The sequence below is a fragment of the Salmo trutta genome, chromosome 17 (assembly GCF_901001165.1).
Source record: "Salmo trutta chromosome 17, fSalTru1.1, whole genome shotgun sequence".
Lineage (NCBI taxonomy): Eukaryota > Metazoa > Chordata > Actinopteri > Salmoniformes > Salmonidae > Salmo > Salmo trutta.
The window spans coordinates 47,460,127-47,487,329 of record NC_042973.1 but is presented as its reverse complement, the minus strand read 5'-3'; the positions used below and the strand labels follow the sequence as shown (position 1 = coordinate 47,487,329).

At 42.2% G+C, this 27,203-nt stretch overlaps 1 protein-coding gene across 5 annotated transcripts in view; it reads left to right on the top strand.

Annotated features, from left to right (window-relative positions):
* Window positions 1-27,203, top strand: part of LOC115152319 (suppressor of tumorigenicity 7 protein homolog) — a 73,604-nt gene that overhangs the window by 27,620 nt on the left and 18,781 nt on the right. For 3 of the 5 annotated variants that reach the window (XM_029697087.1, XM_029697085.1, XM_029697088.1), the window contains exon 2: window positions 13,777-13,812. The exons of the other annotated variants lie outside the window; for them this stretch is intronic. In XM_029697087.1, the coding sequence (XP_029552947.1) occupies window positions 13,791-13,812 (22 nt within the window). In that variant the 5' untranslated portion in view covers window positions 13,777-13,790. The remainder of the gene's footprint in view (window positions 1-13,776; window positions 13,813-27,203) is intronic. 5 annotated transcript variants of the gene reach the window in all.

Below are 27,203 nucleotides of genomic sequence, written 5' to 3'. Positions count from 1 at the left end.
TTGAAGTTTGTCTGCATTAAAGACCCCGGCCACTAGGAGCACCACTTCTGGATGAGCATTTTCTTGTTTGCCTTTCTTGGCCTTTATATAGCTCGTTGAGTATGGTCTTAGTGCCAGCATCGGTTTGTGGTGGTAAATTGACAGCTATGAAAAATATAAATAGTGTGGTCTACAGCTTATCGTGAGTTACTCTACCTCAGGCGAGCAATACTTTGACACTAATATTAGACATTGCGCACCAGCTGTTATTTACAAATAGACAAATACCCCCAGCCCTCATCTTACCGGGCGTAGCTGTTCTGTCCTGCCAATGCACAGAGAACCCAGCCAGCTGTATATTATACATATCGTCATTCAGCCACGACTCGGTGAAACATAAGATATTACAGTTTTTAATGTCCCTTTGGTAGGATAGTCTCAAACGGACCTCATCCAGTTTATTCTCCAGTGATTACACGTTGGCTAATAGAACGGATGGTAGAGGCAGGTTTACCGACGAATTCTTACAAGGCACCCTGATCTCTGCCCCCTGTATTTCCTCATTTTCTTCATGTGAATGACAGAGATTTGGGCCTTGTCTGTGAGCAACATTATATCCTTCGCATCAAACTCATTAAAGAAAGGATCTTCGCCCAGTTCGAGGTGAGTAATCGCTGTTCTAATATTCAGAAGCTCCTTTCTGTCATAAGAAACGGTAGCATCAACATTATGTACAAGATTAGTTACTAACAATTCGAAAAAATACCCAAAATAGCACAATTGGTTAGGAGCCCGTAAAACGGCAGCCATCCCCTCTGGCGCCGTTCTCCAATCAAATCAATGGACCACGTTTCAGTGTGTTGGTATCACCGAGAATCACAATACCTGGAAGACTATCTGTTTTGAATAGTACTGAGATATTCCAGGGCCTGGGAGTCAGATGGGGTCTTTTTAGAAGATTTGAGGACGTGATAGAGGACACAATGCCTTTAAAGCCGCGTGGTAGGAGAGATGGTCTCAGACAAGTCCACAAACACGCAAAGCTGTCATCCTCCAGGTCCAGTAAACGCTTGTGATGGATGCTGTGCGTTATGTACATGGCTACACCCCCACCACATGTGGTTACTCTGTCCTTTCTATGCAAACTATAGCCTTGAAGCCTGACTATTGAGTCTGGGACATCTGCCTTTAACCAGGACTCGGTCACAGCTACAATGGCAGTCTCGTTAGCCTGAGTCACAGAGTAAAGCTCATCTACCTTGTCTGTTAGGGATTTCGTGTTACACAAGAGAACGTTGGGACACAGTCTTTGCATCTTTTGATGGGGCATTGTGTGCTCGACACCAGACATTGCAGGGTAGACTAGATTCTGCAAGTCATCAGGGCAATGAGGCTTATGCTGCTTTACACGCTCACGAGTCAGGGCAGGTATTCAAAGCACAGTTTCTTTCCCTGTCTACAACCCCTTGGTTGTCCCAAAAGATCAGATCGTGCTAGAGTCCATTTAACATTCCGAAAAGAGCTGCTGTCAGTTTTTGCATCGCTCAAACTCATAATATTTTGAATGAGCATATTGAAATCTATGCAGCGATATTATACTTGATAATGCTAATACACACAGGAAATGCAAGTATTCACAGAATTAAGAACTATTATAAAACTGGTAATGCAAGAGTAGCCTCAGACTCAAACTGTTGAAACGTAAGCTGCTAAAACAAGGACGCTAAGTTACAATTGTCAAGAGTCAGTGTTGGTCTTACCCAGGACCGGAGAGCAACAAGATGGCTCCCATTCCCAACCGCTGTTTGGACAAACAATTACAAGCCTACACAACTAAAACTGTGGCCAAGGTGATGATAGAGATCCTTGATGAAAACCTGCTCCAGAGCGCTCAGGACCTCAGACTGGGGCGAAGGTTCAACTTCTGTGGCCCAGCCAAAGCCCTGACTTGAACCTGACTGAACAGCTCTGGAGAGACCTGAAAATAGCAGCATTGTTCTGATCATGAATATGATTGGTCGCTAGAGCGATTCAGGCGGTGAGGGATGGCTATTTCCGAAGTTGGTATATGGCATTACAAATACAATTGGTATTTTATTAGGATCCCCATTTTAGGTTTTGCGAAAGCAGCAGCTACTCTTCCTGGGGTCCACACAAAACATGAAACATGACATAATACAGAACATTAATAGAGAAGAACAGCTCAAGGACAGAACTACATAAATTAAAAAACTGCACACACAGCCTAAATATCAATACTTACACAAAAAATCTAGGTAAAATAGGGGAGAGGTGTTGTGCCGTGAGGATTTGCTTAAAACCTGTTGAGGATAGACGTTCCGCTAGCGGAACCCCGTTCCGCCTGCGGAACCCCTAGCCAACAGCCAATGGCATCGCACGGCGCGAAATACAAAACCAACTAAAATGCCACAATTCAATTTTCTCAAACAATCAACTATTTTACAACATTTTAAAGATAAGACTCTTGTTAATCTAACCACATTGTCCGATTTCAAAAAGGCTTTACAGCAAAAGCAAAACATTAGATTATGTTAGGAGAGTACATAGACACAAATAATCACACAGCCATTTTCCAAGCAAGCATATATGTCACATAAACCAAAACCACAGCTAAATGCAGCACTAACCTTTGATGATCTCAGATGACACTCCTAGGACATTATGTTATACAATACATGCATGTTTTGTTAAATCAAGTTCATATTTATATCAAAAAACAGCTTTTTACATTAGCATGTGATGTTCAGAACTAGCATACCCACCGCAAACTTCCTGTGAATTTACTAAATTACTCATGATAAACGTTGACAAAATGCAAAACAATTATTTTAAGAATTATAGATACAGAACTCCTTTATGCAATCGCTATGTCCGATTTTAAAATAGCTTTTCGGCAAAAGCACATTTTGCAATATTCTGAGTACATAGCTCGGCCATCACGGCTAGCTATTTTGACATCCGCCAACTTCAGGGTCACCTAAACTCAGAATTACTATTAGAAAAATTGGATTACCTTTGCGGTTTTTCGTCAGAATGCACTCCCAGGACTTCTACTTCAACAACAAATGTTGTTTGGTTCCAAATAATCCATAGTTATATCCAAATACCTCCGTTTTTTGTTCGTGCATTCAGGTCACTATCCGAAGGGTAACGCGCAAGCACATTTCGTGACAAAAAAATTCTAAATATTCCATTACCGTACTTAGAAGCATGTCAAACGCTGTTTAAAATCAATTTTTATGCTGTTTTTCTCGTAGAATAGCAATAATATTCCAACCGGGCGACGTTGTATTCATTCAAAGACTGAAAGAAAAACATGGTGAGTTCTCGTGACTGCGCATCTCCAGTCTCACTGTCCCCAGGCTGACCACTTACAAACTCTGCTCCTATACTTTGCCCAGAGATGGCAGACACCCCATTCCACTTTCTGGCGGCTTTAGAGAGCCAATGGAAGCCTTAGAAAGTGTCACGTTACAGCACAGATGCTGTAATGTCGATAGAGATGCAACAGAAGGACAACAGATTGTCAGACAGGGCACTTCCTGTATGGAATCTTCTCAGGTTTTGGCCTGCCATATGAGTTATGTTATACTCACAGACACCATTCAAACAGTTTTAGAAACTTTAGAGTGTTTTCTGTCCAAATCTACTAATTATATGCATATTCTAGTTTCTGGGCAGGAGTAGTAACCAGATTAAATCGGGTACGTTTTTTTATCCGGCCGTGAAAATACTGCCCCCATCCCCAAAAAGTTAATCTGTTTTTTGAAACCAGGTTTTCAGTTTATTTGACCAATATGAGATTGAAGGGAGTTCCATGCAATAATGGCTCTAAATAATACTGTACGCTTTCTTGAATTTGTTCTGGACCCGGGGACTGTGAAAAGACCCATGGTGGCATGTCTGGTGGGTTAAGTCTGTCAGTCAAAGCTGTGTGTGAGATGACTATGCAAACAATTTAGAATTTTCAACACAATGTTTCTTATAAAAATAAGTGATGCAGTCAGTCTCTTCTTAACTCTTAGCCAAGAGAGACTGGCATGCATAGTATTTATATTAGCCCTCTGATTACAATGAAGAGAAAGATGTGCTACTCTGTTCTGGGCCAGCCGCAGCTTAATCCTCTAAGGTCGATGTCCGCGCCCCCACAAATCCAATTAGCATAATACACAAATCCCCATCAAAATCCATCATTTTAAACTAGAGATGTTTTCTTAATGTTTCTCAATCCACCGCATCCGCCTATGTAACACTTCTGCATCTGCGGTGAAAGGTGACAGAGCTAGAGCGGTATTTGTCGGACCATGAGCCAAACAGTTTTCTCACAAAATCATATCTAGCGTCCAAATGGTTTTGCCTACAAACTACTATAGAAAGATAAGACTCTCACTAACGCGATGGTGTTCTCCGTTTTGCACTACAACCAACACGAGCGTCTTGCGAACAGTTTGGGCTACACGCTAATATGACCCTTCTGTGTAAATGTTGGTTGTTTTGCTCTAGGATGCCCACATGCCTCACGACTCATCTGAAGTCCCCCCAATACCTGTTGAAAAGATTTATAGAAGTATATATGGAGACATATTTTTGTCACTAAACAAAGGCGTTAAATTCATGTCAAAATAACTAATATTTCCTGAAATCTTATTTATCTGTCAGATATAGGGCAAACACTTAAGTGAGAATGCCCTCGAAGCTGGTGTTTGGAGGATATATTGGCACAGGTGTTGTTAATATATCCGTTTCAAAATATCCTCCAAACACTGGCTTTGAAGGCATTATCACTTATATACAACGGTTTACAAATATATTCAAATAATGATTTGACATATTTTCATTAAAAACGTTATTTTGATGAATTTGTTCATACTATTTCATCCTTTCACAAGATATAGTCCCAATACAAATCTAGTGTTGCTACCCAAGCCGGCTGGTCGTTCGGTTGCTAGAGACGCAACCCAGTCTTTCGTTTTAAATGTTCCATTGCCGTGCTAGCAACGTTCTTATCGCTTGCTAGCTAGCCAACTACGGCTAACTTAGTCACGTCAAAAAGTGCAGCCAGAATAACAGCAAAGTTGCCATATTTGCATTTGTTTAAGCTGTTTTCGAGTTACATTTATTTGGAAACATACATAACAATGCGCTAATGAGGTGCAATTTTACCTGGCATAGAAAATGTGCTCACTCGTCAGGACACTGTTGTTCAGAGGAGCTAGCCTACAAAACAGATAAAACAATCACTTTAAACTGAAAATAGAAAGACTGCAAACTAGCTGCACTTCGTTTCGTTTGACCTTTTATCAATTTACATTTCTTTGTCCAGAAAAACGACGCCAGCTGATTCATAATTTCGATTGGCTGAGAAACGCTACCTGCCTGTCTCATCCCGACTCCCGACACGTTCATTACTATGGGACAGCTGGAGTTCGAATATGAATATTGAAACAATGTTGCAAATGTCAGAGACAGACAGCAAGGTTTATACAAATCTCTACTGTTGAAAAGTAAATGTTAGTCTAAAAGAAATGTGAGATAATGTCTAGAATCTAGATGCTTTTTATAGTGGATATCAAGTTTATAAAGTGCCTGGCTGGGCTGATGAAACAGTGGATTGCGCAGTCAGATGGAACAGAGTTAAACAGGCATTTTAACGTCAGATTTAGCCAGTGGTAACCTGTGGAATAGACACCGGCTGGAATGCGTTTTTAACCAATCAGCATTCGGGATTAGACCCACCCGTTGTATACTTCCAAACTAAATTCCTTTAGATTTTTTTTGGGGGGGGGACTAAACTAACTGTTGTTCCATTTAGTGAATCTCTTATTCTATGCATTTGTGTGGGCTAATAGTAGTAAGGCCAAATAAATATTTTCATCAACAACAATTTTTATTTATACTTCAATCACATAGCAAAGTGATCGTTGGTATGACCTTCTTTAAAACAATTCCAAATAGCTTAGTAGAAACACCTTCCCTGGGTTAGACTGTTTAGTAACAAAAATTAAGGTTAAATACATATCAAAATATATATTTCCTGATCTTTCCTATATCCCGGCTTAGATTGTTATGGGTTAACTAGGTCTTTCTTTGCAGCACTTGACCACATGACTACAATAATCAAGATGAGACAAAACTAGAGCCTTCGGGACTTGCTTTTTGGAGTGTGGTGTCAAAAAAGCTGAGTTTTTCTTTATTATGGACAGACCTCTACCCATCTTTACAACCATTGAATCTAGATGTTTTGACCATGACAGTTTACAATCTAAGGTAACACCCAAGTAATTGAGTTTCCTCAACTTATTCAACAACCACACCATTCATTACCAGATTCAGCTGAGGGCTAGAGCTTAGGGAATGATTTGTACCAAATACAATGCTCTTAGTTTTAGAGATGTTCAGGACCAGTTTATTACTGGCCACCCATTCCAAAACAGACTGCAACTCTTTGTTAAGAATTTCAGTGACATCATTAGCTCTGATTGCTGACACATATATGGTTGAATCATCAGCATACATGGACACACAGGCTTTGTTTAATGCCAGTGGCAGTTCATTGGTAAAAATAGGAAAGAGTAGAGGGCCTAGAGAGCTGCCATGCGGTACAGCACACCCTACATGTTTAACATTAGAGGCTTCCATTAAAGGAAACTCTGAGTTTAATTAGATGCCGGCTCTGAATCCAAGATATGGCAGAGGTTGAAAATCCATAAACATATGTTTTCTCAACAACAGGTTATGGTCAATATCAAAGCCTGCACTGAAATCTAACAGTACAGCTCCCACAATCACCTTATTATCAATTTATTTCAACCAATCATCAGTCATTCGTGTCAGTGCAGTACATGTTGAGTGCCCTTCTCTATAAGCATGCTGAAAGTCTGTGAATTTGTTTAAATAGAAAGAGTTGTATTTGGGCAAACGCAACAGTTTGCTAAGAGCTGGCAACAAGCTGATAGGTTTGCTGTTAGAACCAGTAAAGGTCGCTTTGCTACTTTTGGGTAGCGGAATGACTTTGGCTTCCCTCCAGGCCTGAGGACAAAGACTTTCCTCTAGGCTCAGATTAAAGATATGACAGATAGAAGTGAGCTACCATCCTCAGTAACTTTCCGTCTAAGTTGTCCATGCCAAGAGTTTTGTCATTTATTGATCGATAACAATAGTTTTCCCACCTCTCCCACACTAACTTTACAAAATTCAAACTTGCTTTTCTTCATTTGTTTTTTTAATGCATGAATACGATGGCTTACTGTTCATTGTTGGCATTTCCTGTCCGTTTGCCCACTTTGCCAATGAAGTAATCATTAAAAGAATTAACATCAAATGGTTTTGTGATAAATAAACCATCTGATTCAATGAACGATGGAGTTGAATTTGTCTTTCTGCCCATTTAATTTAGTTTTTTTTTCCATCATTCTTTATATCATTGATCTTGACTTCATAATATACTTTTATTTTTGTTCAGTTTAGTCACATCATTTCTCAGTTTAGTAAGTATTTTAGTAAGTAAGCCAGCCATCAATAACAGTAAGTCAGCCAGTCCGATGTGCAGCCAGACTTATTAGCCACTTATTGATGGCTGTCTTGCTGCGATTATAACTAGTCCCTCATCCCCCATCCACCTCACCTGGCCCTTGTGGTCGCCATGACAATGGCCCTGCGTCCTGAAGGTCGTCAAGGCAACGAGAGGCCAGAGAGTGTGCCAATTGGCCATGCGCAACTCAAATAACTATCCTGTTCTGAATCCGAACCGATGATGATTGAGGACTTTATGGGCTCTCTGCTTTACTGAAGGCGGCAGCTATTCTCTCACAGCTCTTCCGCTCGCCATAGAAAAGGACAAGGCCCCTTAGCACTTGTTTCCATTCTGTTGAATGCTTTTGTGTATAAACTAATTGAATCAGGTCCTGGACTCGTTCTAGTCCAGCAGTGCCCAAGGCCTTTTTTTCCCCCTCTTGGTTCCCCTTGTTGAATATTGACAGCATTGTCTTTAAGCACAGGTCCTAAATAGGGCTGGGACGATACCAGTATCCCGATACCGCTTAGTATCGTGGCAAGGAAACAAAGCAAATTTAACTTTTTTAGAAAAACAGCCCTATTGTTAGAAACAAACATCATAGTGTTGTCATCATAGTCACATATATTTATTTTCCAAATTATAGCGCAATAGTTGACATACAGCGGGTTTTTTAAAAGACCAAAGAGTTTAATCTGCTTCATGTTTTCATTTTTGGCATGGAAAAAATATTGCTATAGTAGTATCGTCACAGTCTTAGATACGTCTGACGTTATAGATAGTAATGTGGGGTTCATGCCTTGCTTACCCTAGCCCTAATTATGAACCCACTCATAAATACTGATTCTAGATCAGATTATGGGAGCTCTAGTCAGATGAATTATTAGGGAAAGCTGACATTTGAGCAGATTAGGATGCCCATGATTACAGATGGGGATTGTTTTTATTAAAGCTAATCCTTGTACAGAACATCCCTTCCCCCTCTTATCTTCCCCTCCTCTCCCCCAACGCGGTGTTTGAGACCCTTGTGTAATTAACATGGAGACGTCTTTAGTAGAGGGGGAGGGATGGCGGGATAGAAGAGGAAGAAGAAGGATGAGGGAGGGAGGGATGGGTGAAGGTGGGCCGGTCCTGTCTCCGCTTGAAGGACAAAGACGTTGGGTTTTGGCGAGGGAAGAGAGGGAGCCACCATGTGTGAGGGACAAAGAAGAAGAGGCCTTAGTCAAGACTCCCTCTTTCCCCCTCTCTGTCCATCTCCCTTTCTTTCTCAGTCACAGAACTAGGCTTAATCCTAATGCTGCTATCACACTCCAGTCCTTTATTCAAATGACAGTTTGGGCTGTCTGACATGACAGCAAGTCTTACATATAGACCCAGTGCTAACACACACAAAATATTAGCTCTTTTTAATAGTGTACACGCAATTGCATTTAGAATTGTTGCGCAATGAAAATGCATGATAACTAACGAAAATACACACAGGCCAATTTAATTCCACTAAATTATGCACATTAACCTATAGACCGATAACCACAATGGTCAAATGAATTTACATCCACTGGTATTTCAATCAATGAATAAAAAGCATTATTTTTGCAATAGGATTTTTTTTCTTCTCCCGGTCATTTTGGCAACTGTTTTATTTATCAGCTTTTAGTTGGGGTTTTTTTTGCCCAAAGCCGGCAATTGCTGGCTAACGGAAACCCTGACACACGCACTCATCATGAACACCCTAGATTATTACATAAACACTCAGCATAACCGGCCAGAATACACACGTACTCGTGGTCTCCTAATCACATAATCGCCTACGTATGCATTCTGATAATGATATTCTAGCTCTAATCTACTACTATGCATTCATGTGTACAACATGCAGATTCATGCAATAGGTTGGAGATAATACTGAGTTTATAATCACGTGCTATTACCAGACTGTGGGTATCATGCTCAATCAGTGTCATCATTCAAATTAACCTCTCTAGGGAAGGTGGGACGAAATCGTCCCACCTACGTAACAGCCAGTGGAATTTTGTGGCGCGTTACTCAAATACCTTAGAAATGCTATTACTTCAATTTCTCAAACATATGACTATTTTACACCATTTTAAAGACAAGACTCTCGTTAATCTAACCACACTGTCCGATTTCAAAAAGGCTTTACAACGAAAGCAAAACATTAGATTATGTCAGCAGAGTACCCAGCCAGAAATAATCAGACACCCATTTTTCAAGCTAGCATATAATGTCACATAAACCCAAACCACAGCTAAATGCAGCACTAACCTTTGATGATCTTCATCATATGACACGCCTAGGACATTATGTTATACAATACATGCATGTTTTGTTCAATCAAGTTCATATTTATATCAAAAACTAGCTTTTTACATTAGCATGTGACGTTCAGAACTAGCATACCCCCCCGCAAACTTCCGGGGAATTTACTAAATTACTCACGATAAACGTTCACAAAAAGCATAACAATTATTTTAAGAATTATAGATACAGAACTCCTCTATGCACTCGCTATGTCCGATTTTAAAATAGCTTTTCGGTGAAAGCACATTTTGCAATATTCTAAGTAGATAGCCCGGCATCACAGGGCTAGCTATTTAGACACCCACCAAGTTTGTCACTCACCAAAGTCAGATTTACTGTAAGAAAAATGTTATTACCTTTGCTATTCTTCGTCAGAATGCACTCCCAGGACTTCTACTTCAATAACAAATGTTGGTTTGGTTCAAAATAATGCATAGTTATGTTCAAATATCCTCTGTTTTGTTTGTGCGTTCAAGACACTATCCGAAGTGTAAAGAAGGGTGACGTGCCCAACGCATTTCGTGACAAAAAATGTCTAAATATTCCATTACCGTACTTCGAAGCATGTCAACCGCTGTTTAAAATCAATTTTTATGCCATTATTCTCGTAAAAAACGATAATATTCCGACCGGGAATCTGTGTTTTAGTACAAAGAGAGAGAAAATAAAAACATGGGGTCGCCTCGTACACGCGCCTCAGTCTCATTGTCCTCTGATAGACCACTTACCAAAGGCGCTAATGTTTTTCAGCCAGGGGCTGCCTCGACATCATTCAGCTTTTTCCCGGGTTCTGAGAGCCTATGGGAGCCGTAGGAAGTGTCACGTTACAGCAAAGATCCTAAGTTTTCAATAAAAAGAGTCAAGAAGCCCAAGGAATGGTCAGAGAGGGCACTTCCTGTACAGAATCTTCTCAGGTTTTTGCCTGCCATATGAGTTCTGTTATACTCACAGACACCATTCAAACAGTTTTAGAGACTTTAGGGTGTTTTCTATCCAAAGCCAATAATTATATGCATATTCTAGTTTCTGGGCAGTAGTAATAACCAGATTAAATCGGGTAAGTTTTTTATCCGGCCGTGTAAATACTGCCCCCTAGCCCTAACAACCTGTTATGGCTAGGGGGCAGTATTTTCACGGCTGGATAAAAAACGTACCCGATTTAATCTGATTATTAGTCCTGCCCAGAAACTGGAATATGCATATAATTATTAGCTTTGGAGAGAAAACACTCCAAAGTTTCTGAAACTGTTTGAATGGTGTCTGTGAGTATAACAGAACTCCTATGGCAGGCAAAAACCTGAGATGCTTCTGTTCAGGAAGTACCCTGTCTGAACATTTCTTGCCCTTCTTTATTATCTCTATCGTTTACAAAGGATCTCTGCTCTTACGTGACAATTCACACGTCTCCAATGAGGTCTCATAGCCCGGGAAAAACAGGAATGACGTAATTCAAAGCCCTGGCTGAAACAAAGGAGAGCAAAAGCTAAGTGGTCACTCAATGGTCTAAGCCTTAGGCGCGTGACACGCCCCGCCCCCGGCTTTCGGTTTTTTCCTCAGTTTACAGACAGGCAGATTCCCGGTCGGAATATTATCGCTTCTCTACGAGATAAATTGCATAAATATTGGTTTTAAACAGCGGTTGACATGCTTCGAAGTACGGTAATGGAATATTTAGAATTTTTTTGTCATATTTTGCGTCATGCTCGTGGCCGAGATTTAGCGTTGGGATAGTGTCTAGAACGCACGAACAAAACGTCGCTGTTTGGATATAACGATGGATTATTTGGGACCAAACCTACATTTGTTATTGAAGTAGAAGTCCTGGCAGTGTATTCTGATGAAGAACAAGCAAGTTAAGAACATTTTTCTTATAGGAAATGTGATTTTGGTGAAGGCTAAACTTGCAGGGTGTCTAAATAGCTAGCCCTGTAACGCCGGGCTATGTACTTACATTATTGCAAAATGTGCTTCATCCGAAAAGCTATTTTAAAATCGGACATATCGAGTGCATAGAGGAGTTCTGTATCTATAATTCTTAAAATAATTGTTATGCTTTTTGTGAACGTTTATCGTGAGTAATTTAGTAAAATCACCGGAAGTGTTCAGTGGGAATGCTAGTTCTGAACGTCACATGCTAATGTAAAAAGCTGGTTTTTGATATAAATATGAACTTGATTGAACAGACATGCATGTATTGTATAACACAATGTCCTAGGTGTGTCATCTGATGAAGATCATCAAAGGTTAGTGCTGCATTTAGATATGGTTGGGTTTATGTGACATGATATGCTAGCTTGAAAAATGGCTGTGTGATTATTTCTGGCTGGGTACTCTGCTGACATAATCTAATGTTTTGCTTTCGCTGTAAAGCCTTTTTGAAATCGGACAGTTTGGTTAGATAAAGGAGAGTCTTGTCTTTAAATAGCTGTAAAATAGTCATATGTTTGAAAAGTGTAAGTTTTCGGATTTAGAGGAGTTTGAATTTCGCGCCCCGCCCATCATTGGATATTGGAGCAGACGTTCCGCTAGCGGAACGTGTAGATGTAAGAGGTTAAAAGATGTTTCAGTTCGACGCGTGCCTGATTTTGTTTGCTGACCATTGTGTTTTGCAGAATGTTAATGTAATTACAACCCACACACATAGATATAGATATAGATATCTATATCTACCTACCTACCTACCTACCTACCTACCTACCTACCTACCTACCTAATATTTTTGGTAGCTTATGTGGTTAGATAATTCCCTGTACTGTAGGTAGGTGAATTCACCTGGTGTATGTGTTCATTAGTGTAGCCGCTGCACAGGCAGGTATGCACACAGCTGTCTCCAGAGTAATGGTTCTTATTAATTTCAATTTATGGAGCTGCCACATTGGACCTGCCCTTATTCCCCTTACACACGTCCCCCACCAGAGGAGCAGTAGGCTGTGTGTGTGTGTGTGTGTGTGTTTGACAGCAGGTTTTTTTGGGGGGACCATAATAGACAACCGCATATGATTGGTCTTTTCCCAGTACCACTTGCGTGCCCCCTTCCCTCCATCTCCCCCTCCCCTTCGCCCTCTCTCCAGCAGCAGTCTGTCTGTGGGCGTGTTTCTCTGCCCAGGCATTGCTGACCCATGCCAGTCTTGTAACGCCTGGATAGGTATTTTTAAGTATCAGCTAACAACATATGTCATAGAAATCTCACCCTTAGCATCGTTGGAATAAAGCGGATGTTGCCGGTTTTCAGGAATACAGTATTTTTAACCTAACTTCCGATTCCTCTGCTCAGGCGTCTTTTTTCGCCTTCCACGTTTAGGTTATAGCAATCTGTTACCTGACAACGCAGTTGATGACGTGGCCCGCAACTATTGGTTGACGCATGCAACGTCTGAGCAGGGGAACGCGACCAGTGTTTGTCAGGGTTCCTGACATCACTCACTGTTTGCATAGATAGATATAGAATTACCCACCAGGCTGCCTACAGGATTGCAGTATTTGCTTTCAGCTTTTTTACCCGGGACAGCCCGCCTCTTGTTCTCGGCTGCATGGACATATACAACGAGAGATAGAGAAACAGAGGATAATAGGAGACAACAAGAGGAGAGGAAAGCAAGAGCTAGCTGCAGCAGGCAGGCAGCTCCTTCTCTGTCTGGATTTAAACACCTATGTTTTCTGTGGAGAAGGATTTCTATTGTTGGAGGGTTTTTTTCCCTCTCTTGAGGCCCCTCTTCAGCGGCTGGACCGTGTGTGTTTTGGGAGCTGTGTGTGTGGAGGAAGGCCGTTTAACGGCTACAGGAGCGGAGCGCGAAGCTTGCGAGCGAGCGGAGCATCTGAAAGCCAGGGCAGGCCGGCTGGCTGCATTGTGTGCTTTGATGACCCCCGCTGTGTAGCTGCCTGCTCATCAACCCCCCCTCCCTCTCTCTCCCTCCCTCTCTCTCCCTCTATCTCCATCGCAGCGCCCGGCCCAGCCATGTTTGGCACAGAGTCCTCATGTAAGTACCGTATCGCCATCCTCCAGCCTCATCTGTCTTTCTCTCTGTGTTTTGTCTGGTGTTACGGTGTCTGCTCGCTTCATTCTGGGCTGCTCGCTTCATTCTCTTTCCATCCCTCTCTTTTTCCCCTTTCTCTGTCCCTGTTGTTTTCCTTGTTTCCTGGTGACGGATTGCTCGGCAAGAAAGCTGGGATCTACCATTTTGCATAAAGGGTCTATGATAGCTGGTTGTGATGCAAAAATCCATCTCTCTCCCTCTCAATCCCTTCCAACACCTCCCTTCCCTCCCCTCCTTTTTTTCAGTTTTTTTATCCACAATAGTCTTCCTGCACGCCTCCATGTTTATCTCAAATTTATCCGATTTATTCTGTGATGTATTTTATTCTCTTCTCACCTCTCTAATTGTAATGGCTTGGCTAGCTATCCTGAAATGGACACAATTACTGACACTCTGTGTGCATGTTATGTGTGCGTGCATTCCACGTGACATGTTTTATAGATAGATGAATGGATCCTGTTTTTCTACAGTGAGCTTTAAGAACCCTCCTGCCGATGCAGGTAGTTCTGTCTCCATCTCTCTCCTGCACGGTCAGGTGACATTGAGCGGGGTGAATGTAGCATTTCCACACGCTAAGGAATAGAGATGCTAGCATCGGGGGCTCTAAATTAACATCTTTCATTTGTAGCCCTGGTGCTCCCAACTTTTAAAAGTTAGGAGCACCAGAAAATATTTTGAGATTTACCCTGTATTGGGCCTTTATGTATTCGAGCTACTTCTGAAGCACATGTTGTGCCCTAGAAACTATGTAACAATGTAAATACATTTGTTTATTATAAAAAGCCAAAATGTTGACACAAATACCAAGTCGTTTGTGGAATATTATCCGTCTTTCTGTGGCCTCAAATGTTCGGATATAGCTTACTAGTAAAGTTACCAGGTTGCTAGCTAAGGAGGTAACATGACTGCACAAGGTGTAAACAAATGGCTCGCAAGCAGTTTTAGAACGGCCCACAACATGGTTTATGTATGTAAAATGCAGCTCACCAATCCCCCTGCAATAAGAAGAAATAAACATTGGGCTGGTAATATCTTTTTAACTGTTAGGGCTAAAAACAAGCCATTTTCCCTGTAGTAATGGTACAGCCGTGATGCCAATGAACATGTGTTCACTTTATATTTCAATAATTACAAGATGCTCCCAAATAAAAATTCCAGGTCACAGTAAGTGTGGGGTAGCTGCAGCCCAATATGGCGACTGAGTATGGGCGAGTAAGTATGTCAAAAGGAGTGGGTGTGTGGAAAGCAAATCAACTCATTTGGGAAGATTTGTTGCCACTCAAGACCGTTCTGCGTGGCTGATTGGGGTGCACGACGAGTCAATAAGCCGATGACCAGTGCACCGGTATCAAGGTGCCTGCCGACCTGAGGTCGGGGCAGCTGTATCAGGGTGTCGCCCGCGATAGCTAACGTGGCAATTTTATTTCCTTCCCATGATTTGAATTAAAGTAGGATAGCTACACAAAAAAACTAATATTAATAACCATTTAGATGTCACCTTGATACATACATACATACATACATACATACATACATACATACATACATACATACATACAGTTTAAGTATGTATCAAGGGGATGTACGGCATCAACACCGGGACACGGTGTCCTTAGTTCCCGCTTCCCGCAACGGCATGGGAAGTAGCTACCTAGTAGCTAATTTCAGAGTGATAGTCTACCAGCCACTCAGATTACCAGCCAAAATATGATTTTTTCCGCAAAAATGACACCAACAAAAAACTGACGACTCAAATTGTATTGGTCATATGCACATGGTTAGCAGATGTTAATGCGAGTGTAGCGAAGTGCTTGTGCTTCTAGTGCCGAGTAATATCTAACAAGTAATCTAACAAATTCACAACGACTACCTTATACACACAAATGTAAAGGGATGAATAAGAATATGTAAATATAGGGATGAGCGATGGCCGAACGGCCAAAGCAAGATGCAGTAGATGGTATAGAATCCAGTATATACATTTGAGATGAGTAATGTAGGATATGTAGACATTTATTAAAGTGCTGTTATTTAAAGTGACTCGTGATACCTTTTTTATTAAATCCATTTATTACATTTATTAAAGTGGCAAGAGATTTGAGTCTGTGTGTTGGCAGCAGCCACTCTGTTAGTGATGGCTGTTTAACAGTCTGATGGCCTTGAGATGGAAGCTGTTTTTCAGTCTCTCGGTCCCAGCTTTGATGCACCTGTACTGACCTCGCCTTCTGGATGATAGTGGACAGTGGCTCGGGTGGTTGTTGTCCTTGATGATCTTTTTGTCCTTCCTGTGACATTGGGTGCTGTAGGTGTCCTGGAGGGCAGGTAGTTTGCCCCTGGGGATGTGTTGTGCAGACCGCACTATCCTCTGGAGAGCCTTGCGGTTGTGGGCGGAGCAGTTGCCGTGCCAGGCGGTGATTCTGCCCGACAAGATGCTCTCGATTGCGCATCTGTAAAAGTTTGTCAGAGTTTTGGGTGACAAGCCAAATTTCTTCAGCCTCCTGAGGTTGAAGAGGCGCTGTTACGCCTTCTTCATCATGCTATCTGTGTGGGTGGACCATTTTCAGTTTGTCCGTAATGTGTACGCCGAGGAACTTAACTTTCCACCTTCTCCACTACTGTCCCGTCGATGTGGATGGGGGGATGCTCCCTCTGCTGTTTCCTGAAGTCCACGATCATCCCCTTTGTTTTGTTGACGTTGAGTGAGAGGTTATTTTCCTGACACCACACTCCAAGGGCACTCACCTCCTCCCTGTAGGCCGTCTCGTCGTTGGTAATCAAGCCTACCACTGTAGTGTCGTCTGCAAACTTCATGATTTGAGTTGGAGGCGTGCATGGCCGCAGTCATGGGTGAACATGGAGTACAGGATAGGGCTGAGAATGCACCCTTGTGGGGCCCAGGTGTTGAGGACCAGTGGGGTGGAGATGTTGTTTACTACCTTCACCACCTGGGGGCGGCCCGTCGGAAAATCCAGGACCCAGTTGCACAGGGCGAGGTCGAGACCCAGGGTCTCGAGCTTAATGACGAGTTTGGAGGGTACTATGGTGTTAAATGCTGAGCTGTAGTCAATGAACAGCATTCTTACATAGGTATTCCTCTTATCCAGGTGGGATTGAGCAGTGTGCAGTGCAATGGTGATTGCGTCGTCTGTGGACCTATTGGGGCGGTAAGCAAATTGGAGTGGGTCTAGGGTGTCAGGTAGGGTGGAGGTGATATGATCCCTAACTAGTCTCTCAAAGCACTTCATGATGACAAGTGAGTGCTACGGGGCGATAGTCATTTAGTTCAGTTACCTTTGTTCCTGTTCCCAAGAAAGCTATGGTGGCCATCTTGAAGCATGTGGGCACAGCAGACTGGGATAGGGATTGATTGAATATGTCTGTTAACACACTAGCTAGCTGGTCTGCGCATGCTCTGAGGACGCGGCTAGGGATGCCGTCTGGGCCGGCAGCCTTGCGAGGGTTAATACGTTTAAATGTTTTACTCACGTTGGCCATGGTGAAGGAGAGCCGAAAGGCTTTGGTAGCGGGCCGTGGCACTGTATTGTCCTCAAAACGCGCAAAGAAGTTATTTAATTTGTCTGGGAGCAAGACGTCGATGTCCGCGACAAAGCTTGTTTCCTTTTTGTAATCCGTGATTGACTATAGACCCTGCCACATACGTCTTGTGTTTGAGCCGTTGAATTGCGACTCTACTATGTCTCTCTACTGACACTTTGCTTGTTTGATTGCCTTGAGGAGGGAATAGCTACACTGTTTGTATTCGTTCATGTTTCCAGTCGCCTTGCCATGATTTAAAAGTGGTGGTTCGCGCTTTCAGTTTTGCTTGAATGCTGCTATCAATCCACGGTTTCTGGTTAGGGAAGGTTTTAATAGTCAGTGGGTACAACATCACTGATGCACTTGCTAATAAACTCGCTCACTGAGTCAGCGCATACATCAATGTTGTCCCCAATAATGGCGCCGACAGAGAGTTTCCTAAGGACCTGAAGAGAGGTGACTATGCAGTAATTTTTTTTTAATGTATTATTTCTTACGTTGTTAGCCCAGAATATCTCAAGTGTTATTACATACAGCCAGGAAGAACTGTTGGATATAAAAGCGATGTCAATTTATCAACATTACGACCGGGAATACGACTTCCCGAAGCGGATCCTTTGTTTGGACTTCCACCCTGGATGTGGGATCTTATCCCAGAGGCCGATCCAAAACAATGCGGTCGCCGCAGGAGAGGCCATCAGAGCGGCCTACTGGTCAGACTGAGGAGGACGAGCACAGCATACACCGCTTCCGAGCATATTACTCGCCAATGTCCAATCTCTTGACAACAAGGTCTTCCAGAGAGACATTAGAGATTATAACATTCTCTGTTTCATGGAAACAGGGCTCACTCGGGATATGTTGTCAGTCGGTACAGCCACCCGGTTTCTTCACGCATCGCGCCGACAGTAGCAAACAACTCTCTGATAAGGAGGGCGGGGGTGTATGCCTTATGATTAACGACTCATGGTGTGATCTTAACAACATACAGGAACTTGAGTCCTTTTGTTCACCTGACCTACAATTCCTTACAATCAAATGCCGACTGCATTATCAACCAAGAGAATTCTCTTCGATTATAGTCACAGCCGTGTATATCCCCCCCAAGCAGATACCTCGACGGCCCTGAAATAACTTCCCTGGACTCTATGTAAACTGGAAACCATACATCCTGAAACTGCATTTATTGTAGCTGGGGATTTTAACAAAGCTAATCTGAGAACAAGGCTTTAATGTACATTTTTCTACCATAAGCCGCCTCCAACATCGTTTTAGAGAATTTGGCAGTACGTCCAACTGGCCTCAACCGCAGATCACTTGTAACCACACCAGCCCAGGACCTCCACATCTGGCTTCTTCACCTGCGGGATCGTGTTAAGGGGTGCTGAGGCATATTTCTCTGTCATAAAGCCCTTTGTGGCACATGTACAGTAAACACAGGTTCGTTGTTAGGTTTGGGTATTGACTGCTGCTCCTCTTTCCTGGTTTCATTTCAATGGCCTTTTTCACTACACTGTAGAGCGTAGCGGTTTCTATGGGAAATGCACCTAGAAATGGTGGATGTACAGAGTGGATACAGACCAGCACCAAAAGGAGGCTGAATGTGTTGATTTTGCGAGGGTACAGTGTTTTGGTAACGAATGAGCTGACTACAGCCACACAAGTCTGACCAAATGGTCCAAGCCACCTTATTGTGATAAGTCTCTTTTACCCTTTGACAATCATATTAGACTGAATAACTTGCCCAGCTGAGATATAGACCAAAATAACTCATCTTATAATGGCGTCCTTGTGTATATATTGTGTGAGGCACTGCATTTTTTTTGTGGTGAAGGTGACCTGTAGTTAAAGACCGAGTGGTATTGATTGATCGATCTCTGCCTCAGTATACAGCTTTGGCATGAAAGACTGCTGATATCATATGGTTAGGAGTTAAGATGGACACCACTACAATATACTCACATAGTGTGATGATGCTCATATGAAGGCCATTACAATATACACTACAGTTCAAAAGTTTGGGGTCACTTAGAAATGTCCTTGTTAAAAAAATAAAAAATCCATTAAAATAACATCAAAATGATCAGAAATACAGTGTAGACATTGTAAATGACTATTGAAGCTGGAAACTGCAGATTTTTTATGGAATATCTACATAGGCGTACAGAGGCCCATTATCAGCAACCATCACTCCTGTGTTCCAATGGCACGTTGTTTCCTAATCCAAGTTTATTTTTTTAAAAGGTTAATTGATCATTAGAAAACCCTTTTGCAATTATGTTAGCACAGCTGAAAACTGTTGTACTGATTTAAAGAAGCAATACAACCTTCTTCAGACTAGTTGAGTATCTGGAGCATCAGCATTTGTGGGTTTGATTACAGGCTCAAAATGGCCAGAAACAAAACTTTCTTCTGAAACTCGTCAGTCTATTCTTGTTCTGAGAAATGCGAGAAGTTGGCAAGAAACTGAAGATCTCATACAATGCAAGTACTACTCCCTTCACAAAATTTCTCTAACCAGAATGGAAAGAGGAGTGTTAGGCCCCTGTGCACAACTGAGCAAGAGGACAAGTACATTAGTGTCAAGTTTGAGAAACAGACACCTCACAAGTCCTCAACTGGCAGCTTCATTAAATTGTACCCACAAAACACCAGTCTCAACGTCAACAGTGAAGAGGTGACTCAGGGATGCTGGCCTTATAGGCCGAGTTGCAAAGAAAAAGCCATATCTCAGATTGGCCAATAAAAATAAAAGATTAGATGGGCAAAAGAACACACACTGGACAGAAGAAGATTGGATAAAAGTGCCATGGACAGACGAATCTAAGTTTGAGATGTTCAGATCACAAAGAAGAACATTCGTGAGACGCAGAGAAAATGAAAAGATGCTTTGGTGGTTGTAAAGTGGGAGATTTGTACAGGGTAGAAGGGATCTTGAAGGAAGGCTATCACTCCATTTTGCAATGCCATGCCATACCCTGTGGATGGCGTTTTAATTGGAGCCAATTTCCTCCTACAACAGGACAATGACCCAAAGCACAGCTCCAAACTATGCAAGAACTATTTAGGGAAGAAGCAGTCGGCTGGTATTCTGTCTATAATGGAGTGGCCAGCACAGTCACCGGATCTCAACCCTATTGAGCTGTTGTGGGAGCAGCTTGACCGTATGGTACGTAAGAAATGCCAATCCAACTTGTGGGAGGTGCTTCAGGAAGCATGGGGTGAAAATCTCTTCAGATTACCTCAAACTGACAACTAGAATGCCAAAGGTCTGCATTGCTGTAATTTCTGCAAATGGAGGATTCTTTGACAAAAGCAAAGTTTGAAGGACACAATTATTATTTCAATTAAAAATCATTATTTATAACCTTGTCTTGACTATTTCCAATTCATTTTGCAACTCATTTCATGTATGTTTTCATGAAAAACAAGGACATTTCTAAGTGTCCCCAAACTTTTGAACGGTAGTGTAGATGCACGTACTGAACATCAACGGGGATGCCCTTCTGGGGAAGGACACAGGTTAAAATCCATAGGCTCCAAGGTGCGACAATGAGAAAATGTTGACCTAGGTCAAAGGATGGGGTTCGGTACTTGAACCTGAAAAGCCAATGAGCAGACTGTGGCCGTGAACCGGGGCTGGTAGGACACAATCCACACACTCGCTTAGGGATGCCAAGGGCAGTAGTAAAGTGAAAGATGGAATAATATGCTTCTCAGTGGCTAGCTTAGCTGCCCTAAAGGATCTTTAGCATAGTAGACGACATGTCCTAGAACGAGCTAAAGGCTTAGAGACTGGGTGTAAGCAACGTGCCTTCACTGCTCTCGATGCTGTCAGACCTGAAGGCGGGAGAACGCGGTTGTCTGCCCCCATCTCGTAAACTATCTCGAGGATATCCGATCATCATCCCCCATAACTCGTCTTCACCTGACACTACGTCGTCAGACCGTGAGGGGAGGGAATGGAGGCTATCCATGACCTCTCCCCAACTGGGTTCTGTTGCGGGGAGCTGAGCCTCAGCCTTCGCTGTTGGCTCAGAGGCGAGTGCTAGGTTTGGCGCGAGACCGTGATGAAGCATTCTGATAGTGTCTAGAACTCACGAACAAAACGTCGCTGTTTGGATATAACGATGGATTATTTGGGACCAAACCAACATTTGTTATTGAAGTAGAAGTCCTGGCAGTGTATTCTGACGAAGAACAAGCAAGGTAAGAACATTTTTCTTATAGGAAATGTGATTTTGGTGGAGGCTGACCTGGGTGTGTGTCTAAATAGCTAGCCCTGTGATGCCGGGCTATGTACTTAGATTATTGCAAAATGTGCTTGATCCGAAAAGCTATTTTAAAATCGGACATATCGAGTGCATAGAGGAGTAATGTATCTATAATTCTTAAAATAATTGTTATGCTTTTTGTGAACGTTTATCGTGAGTAAGTTAGTAAATTGTTAGTAAATTCCCCGGAAGTTTGCGGGGGGTATGCTTTTTCTGAACGTCACATGCTAATGTAAAAAGCTGGTTTTTGATATAAATATGAACTTGATTGAACAGACATGCATGTATTGTATAACATAATGTCCTAGGTGTGTCATCTGATGAAGATCATAAAAGGTTAGTGCTGCATTTAGCTGTCTTCTGGGTTTTTGTGACATTATATGCTAGCTTGAAAAATGGGTGTCTGATTATTTCTGGCTGGGTACTCTGCTGACATAATCTAATGTTTTGCTTTCGTTGTAAAGCCTTTTTGAAATCGGACAGTGGGGTTAGATTAACGAGAGTCTTGTCTTTAAATAGCTGTAAAATAGTCATATGTTTGAGAAATTGAAGTAATAGCATTTCAAACGTTTTGAAAATCGCGCCACAGGATTCAACTGGCTGTTACGTAGGTGGGACGAATTCGTCCCGCCGGTCCCATAGAGGTTAATGGGGGCCTGTTTGGCCTGCCTTTTCATGTAGTCCATGATCAGCTCCTTTGTCTTGCTCACAATGAGGGAGAGGTTGTTGTCCTCGCACCACACTGCCAGTTCTCTGACCTCCTCCCTACAGGTAGGGTAATCGTAGGTCATCGGTTTTATTTTCCAATGATTGCATGTTAGCAAGTACAATTGTTGGCAGTGGGAGTTTACTCGCTCGGCTACGGATTCTCAAAAGGCACCCTGATCTGCGTCCTCTTTTCTTAACGCAAATTACAGTGATCTGGGCCTGTTCCCGGGAGAGCAGTATATCTTCCAGTTTGTGGTTAGTAATCCTAGTTTTGATGTCCAGAAGTTATTTTTGGTCATAACAGATGGTAGCAGCAACATTATGTACAAAATAATTTAAAAAACAAGTTACAAACAACGCAAAAAAACGATTGGTTACGGGCATGTAAATTGTCAGCCATCCTCTTCGGCTCCAGCTTAACAACTACCTTTATAGTCGATTTGCTGCAAAGAAACCACTGCTAAACGACACCAATAAGAAGAAGACTTGCTTGGGCCAAGAAACATGAGCAATGGACATTAGACCAGTGGAAATCTGTCTTTTGGTCTGATGAGCCCAAATTTGTGTGACGCAGTTGGTGAACGGATCATCGAGACGTGTGGTTCCCACCGTGAAGCATGGAGGAGGTGGTGTGATGGTGTGGGGGTGCTTTGTTTTTCAACAGGACTATGACCCAACTCACCTCCAGGCTGTGTAAGGGCTATTTGACCAAGAAAGAGAGTGATGGAGTGCTGCATCAGATGACCTGGGCTCCACAATCACCCAACTTCAACCCAATTGATTTGGTTTGGGTTGAGTTGGACAGCAAAGTGCGGGAGAAGCAGCCTACAAGTGCTCAGCATATGTGAGAACTCCTTCAAGCATTCCAGGTGAAGTTGGTTGAGAGAATGCCAAGAGTGTGCAAAGCTGTCATCAAGGCAAAGGGTGGCTACTTTGAAGAATCTCAAATCTAAATTATATTTTGATATGTTTCACACTTTTTTGATTACTACATGATTCCATATGTGTTATTTCCATAGTTTTTATGTCTTCACTATTATTCTACAATGTAGGAGAAGGTAAAAAATAAAGAAAATCCCTTGAATGAGTAGGTGTGTCCAAACAATTGACTGGTACTGTATATAATGTTTGTAATATAATGAAATAAATATTAATGGCCAGCTCTTGAGGCACCTTGATGATGTGAGGCCTGAGGAAATTGCCTCTTCTGTCTAATGGTAAGTCCACCGGTGCATGGGAGTTTGTGCACTCTAATTGTTTCAAAGTCAAGTTGTTGGCCACTGATGAGCATTGCAATTCTACAAGTTGAATTGTTAAGTTCGTTCGTACCAGTTCGGCTCGCAGCAGGTACTGCTTTTGTTCTAACAAGAGAAGAAAGGGTCTCCCACTGTGAGTACCTCAGCTTATCAGCAGTGAGAGTCTCGTTGTTTCATGCTTTAACACCATCTACTTCAGAATTTGCTCACAGTACATAATTTAAAACAACACACTGTAGGTTATTTCGAAACAGCAATGTATAACTCAAGATCTAAATGCATGTACACATGAAACTGATTGCGATGAAATGGTTGGTATGCAGATGCTGCGTGGACGTTTTCACTTGTTGACAAAAACTTGTTTTTGTCTTACGGTAACGTTATAGTATGCTATTTTATATTTGGTTCTGTAATGTAGAATACTATCATTATGTGATCTTGCAGACATTGATTCACCTTTGACCTAAATGTATTAAGCGATTTACCATTCGCCTGAGAAGCCTTTTCTCTACGTGTAAGGATGAGAATATAAACCTGCGCAGAACGTCATCTGCAGATGCGTTTAGGGATCCTGCATGTTCTTTAGGCAGACTAAAGATTCAGAAAAAGTCAGATGCGCAGCTGCTGCCTTTTTATAAATGCCAACTGTTGCGTGAAAACTGCCGCATGCATGTTCTGTGGTATATTTTGTATTTACACAACGTTTCTGCGAGCGTGCCCTGCTTCCATTATCATTCTGATTAGAACAGCGGTCACCCGGGTGTCCCATCCTTACTAAAGGTCACATCTATTGGTCTGCAATGACATTTTGTTGTCTTGATTATTAAGCCAGTTGACATTTTCTGTAGACATGGGGCAACCGATGGTGGGCCAGCTAGATCTTAATTGCCCTTTTTACTGATGTCACCATCATGATTCAATCTCCAACAACAGTTTAATAATGAAACTTTGTGAGTGAAGTGTTGATATGTTGCAGTGTCAATTATGATGCAACTCAACTGAGCCAAGACCCAAAACGATTCATTGCATCTAGTCCTATTCATCACACGTGGACGTTTCATTTCCTCTGTGTTATGAGGTCAGACAGACTTGAACCTGTGTCCGCTTCTGCAACATCATCATCCTACATATTCAGTCTTTCACGAGGCTGTACACACTGGAGGCCAGCTGCATCTTCACCGGTACAAGGTGTAAGGCAACCCGCCCCCACATTTACGAGTACATAGGCCTACTGTTCGCCACTCTCTCTCCATCTGGTAACTTCCTCTCCCATAGAGTGTAGCCTGTTTTAGGTCGGTGAGGCTTTGGCTGCTCCATAATGCTACCCTCTCAGGAGGAGAAGGAAGCCACTCCAGAGAGAGGAATAGCTACAGCTGGTGCTGCAGTGTAGTAGTAGGATGGACTGGCCGTGTGTGTGTGGTTAATAGAAGGGCGCGAGGCATGTCTGAGTGGTGTCTTTGTCCCAGCCTCTCTCTCTACAACTGGCTCCTTGAGAAGGGACACCCAACCACCCTGTTATCTACCGCCACTGACAACTACACCAGTGTTTCCCCTACCATAAATGATGTGGAGAAAGCCGCCTGGCCTAGTTCTGTTGCCCATCTGCCTAAAACCCAATTTGAAACCAGTTTTTACATCATTCACCTTACCAGCATTGTGTTTCCACATCTTTTTTTCTTGCCAGTACATGATGTACTGTACATCCTGGCGTACTACTACAGTATCCACATTCCACCATCCAGGCCAAAAGCTCCCACAGATCTCATCACTGGCCACCTCATTATGGGATGATCTGGTTTTAAGGATTTGCCTCTTCAGTCTGCATAGCAGGGCTTTAGTCTAGGTTGATCCCATGTGTAGTGTATCCCATGTTAGTCATGTGTTTGATGGCTAGCACACCTAGCAGTGAACATTGTGACATTGCCGTGACACTGACACCACTATGCTGATCTCCCCTGTCGTGTTGCATGAAAGTGTGTGTAAAAACCCTTTATCATGAGATCCTCAATACTAGGTCATTCCATATGCATTCAATCACTTTCTGACTGCACTTTTGATTAGAACCAAACCTTCTATACGTGTTTGCCCATGGTAGAAGAAATGTTCCCTCTAAGCTCCGGGCAGCTCCCCAGGGACTGCCAGCAGAGAAGCATGAGATTGAACTTCACTCAACTTTCTAGAGTTTTCCCCGTTAGTTAACACAATCAATGTTTCCCTTTACTGTGGGAATTGTGATCGAATCAATGCAATATTAGTCACTTTCAATGTGACATAACGAACTAGGCAAGAGATGTTGTAGGCAGAGTGCATCGTAGTAGGATTCTATTGCATTGACAGGCACAACTCGGGCCCGTACTCTACACAGACCAGTTCGCCATAACCGATCAGAGCTGCAGTAGACTTATATGCAAATAGACCATTGCTATATATGGATTTGTACCATTCGCTTTGAACTAGACTGTTTTACTGCATGAGCGGTCGCAATTATTCTGCTTTTGTTTTGAGATCGAAGCGAGAGCTGCATGTAGCCACGTATGCGCATTTGTTCATATTATTTGCTAGTTAGTGAGTAGCTAATTTGTATTCAGCAATGGGTGAGTGATTGCTTCCTACAAGAGCACAAAACGTGTGCATTTCAAGCCATCTTTGAAAAGCAAGTCAGGTGAATAGCTTTTTATGTCTTAAAGGGACGGTGTTGTAATTTGAGACCGTCTTGAATAAGCTAAGTAACCAATAGGCAGAGGGTAACATAATTTGTCTGATTCTCTGTAATAATGATATGAGAATAATAATGAATTTTATTTTGTAAAGTGGTTTCTTGCATCAAACAACACAACAAAATGTTCAGTCACCTCCTTGTCTGAAAGACAAATGGATAAATCGGTTAATGTCAAGCCCTGCATGTTTTTTTCATAAGTCTCGTGGAATGTAGGCCTACATTGGCTGCTACCATGAGCTGAATGAGAGAACATCTATTTCCATGTTAAAATGTTATATGATGCATTTTCTCCATTGTTTTTCATGGTAGGCAACTCTGGTAGGCCTACGTTATGATTGGCTAGCCACAGTAGGCTACTTAGCCACTGTTAAAACAGTAAATTAAAGTGGGTACAGCCTCAGTGTTCACAGTAAACGCAAACCAGAAATTTCACAAGGTTCAAGTTTGCGCTCAACAGACCTGAAATTTGCTCAGTGCCGAAAAATATTAGAGGGAACATTGGGTACAAGTGGTCAGAAAGTTACTTTTTAGACCTGAGTCCCAAAACATTCAGGAGAGAGTGCATTTTGATATGCCACCCTACCACGAGCCTTCTATGTCTTCATCACTGAAAAAGATGAATGGTTGAGTTTGATATCATTTGAAAGCTTACAAACATGGTTGTCAAACTGTTTTATGACTCATAAATAAAAAAACATTTTAAGATTAAATGTACATTTTCTAAAAATGCATAAATGCCCATTTTTTTTCTTAATGTTCATATACAGTACCAGTCAAAATGTTTGACATACCTACTTATTCAAGGGTTTTTCTTTATTTTTACTATTTTCAAACATTGTA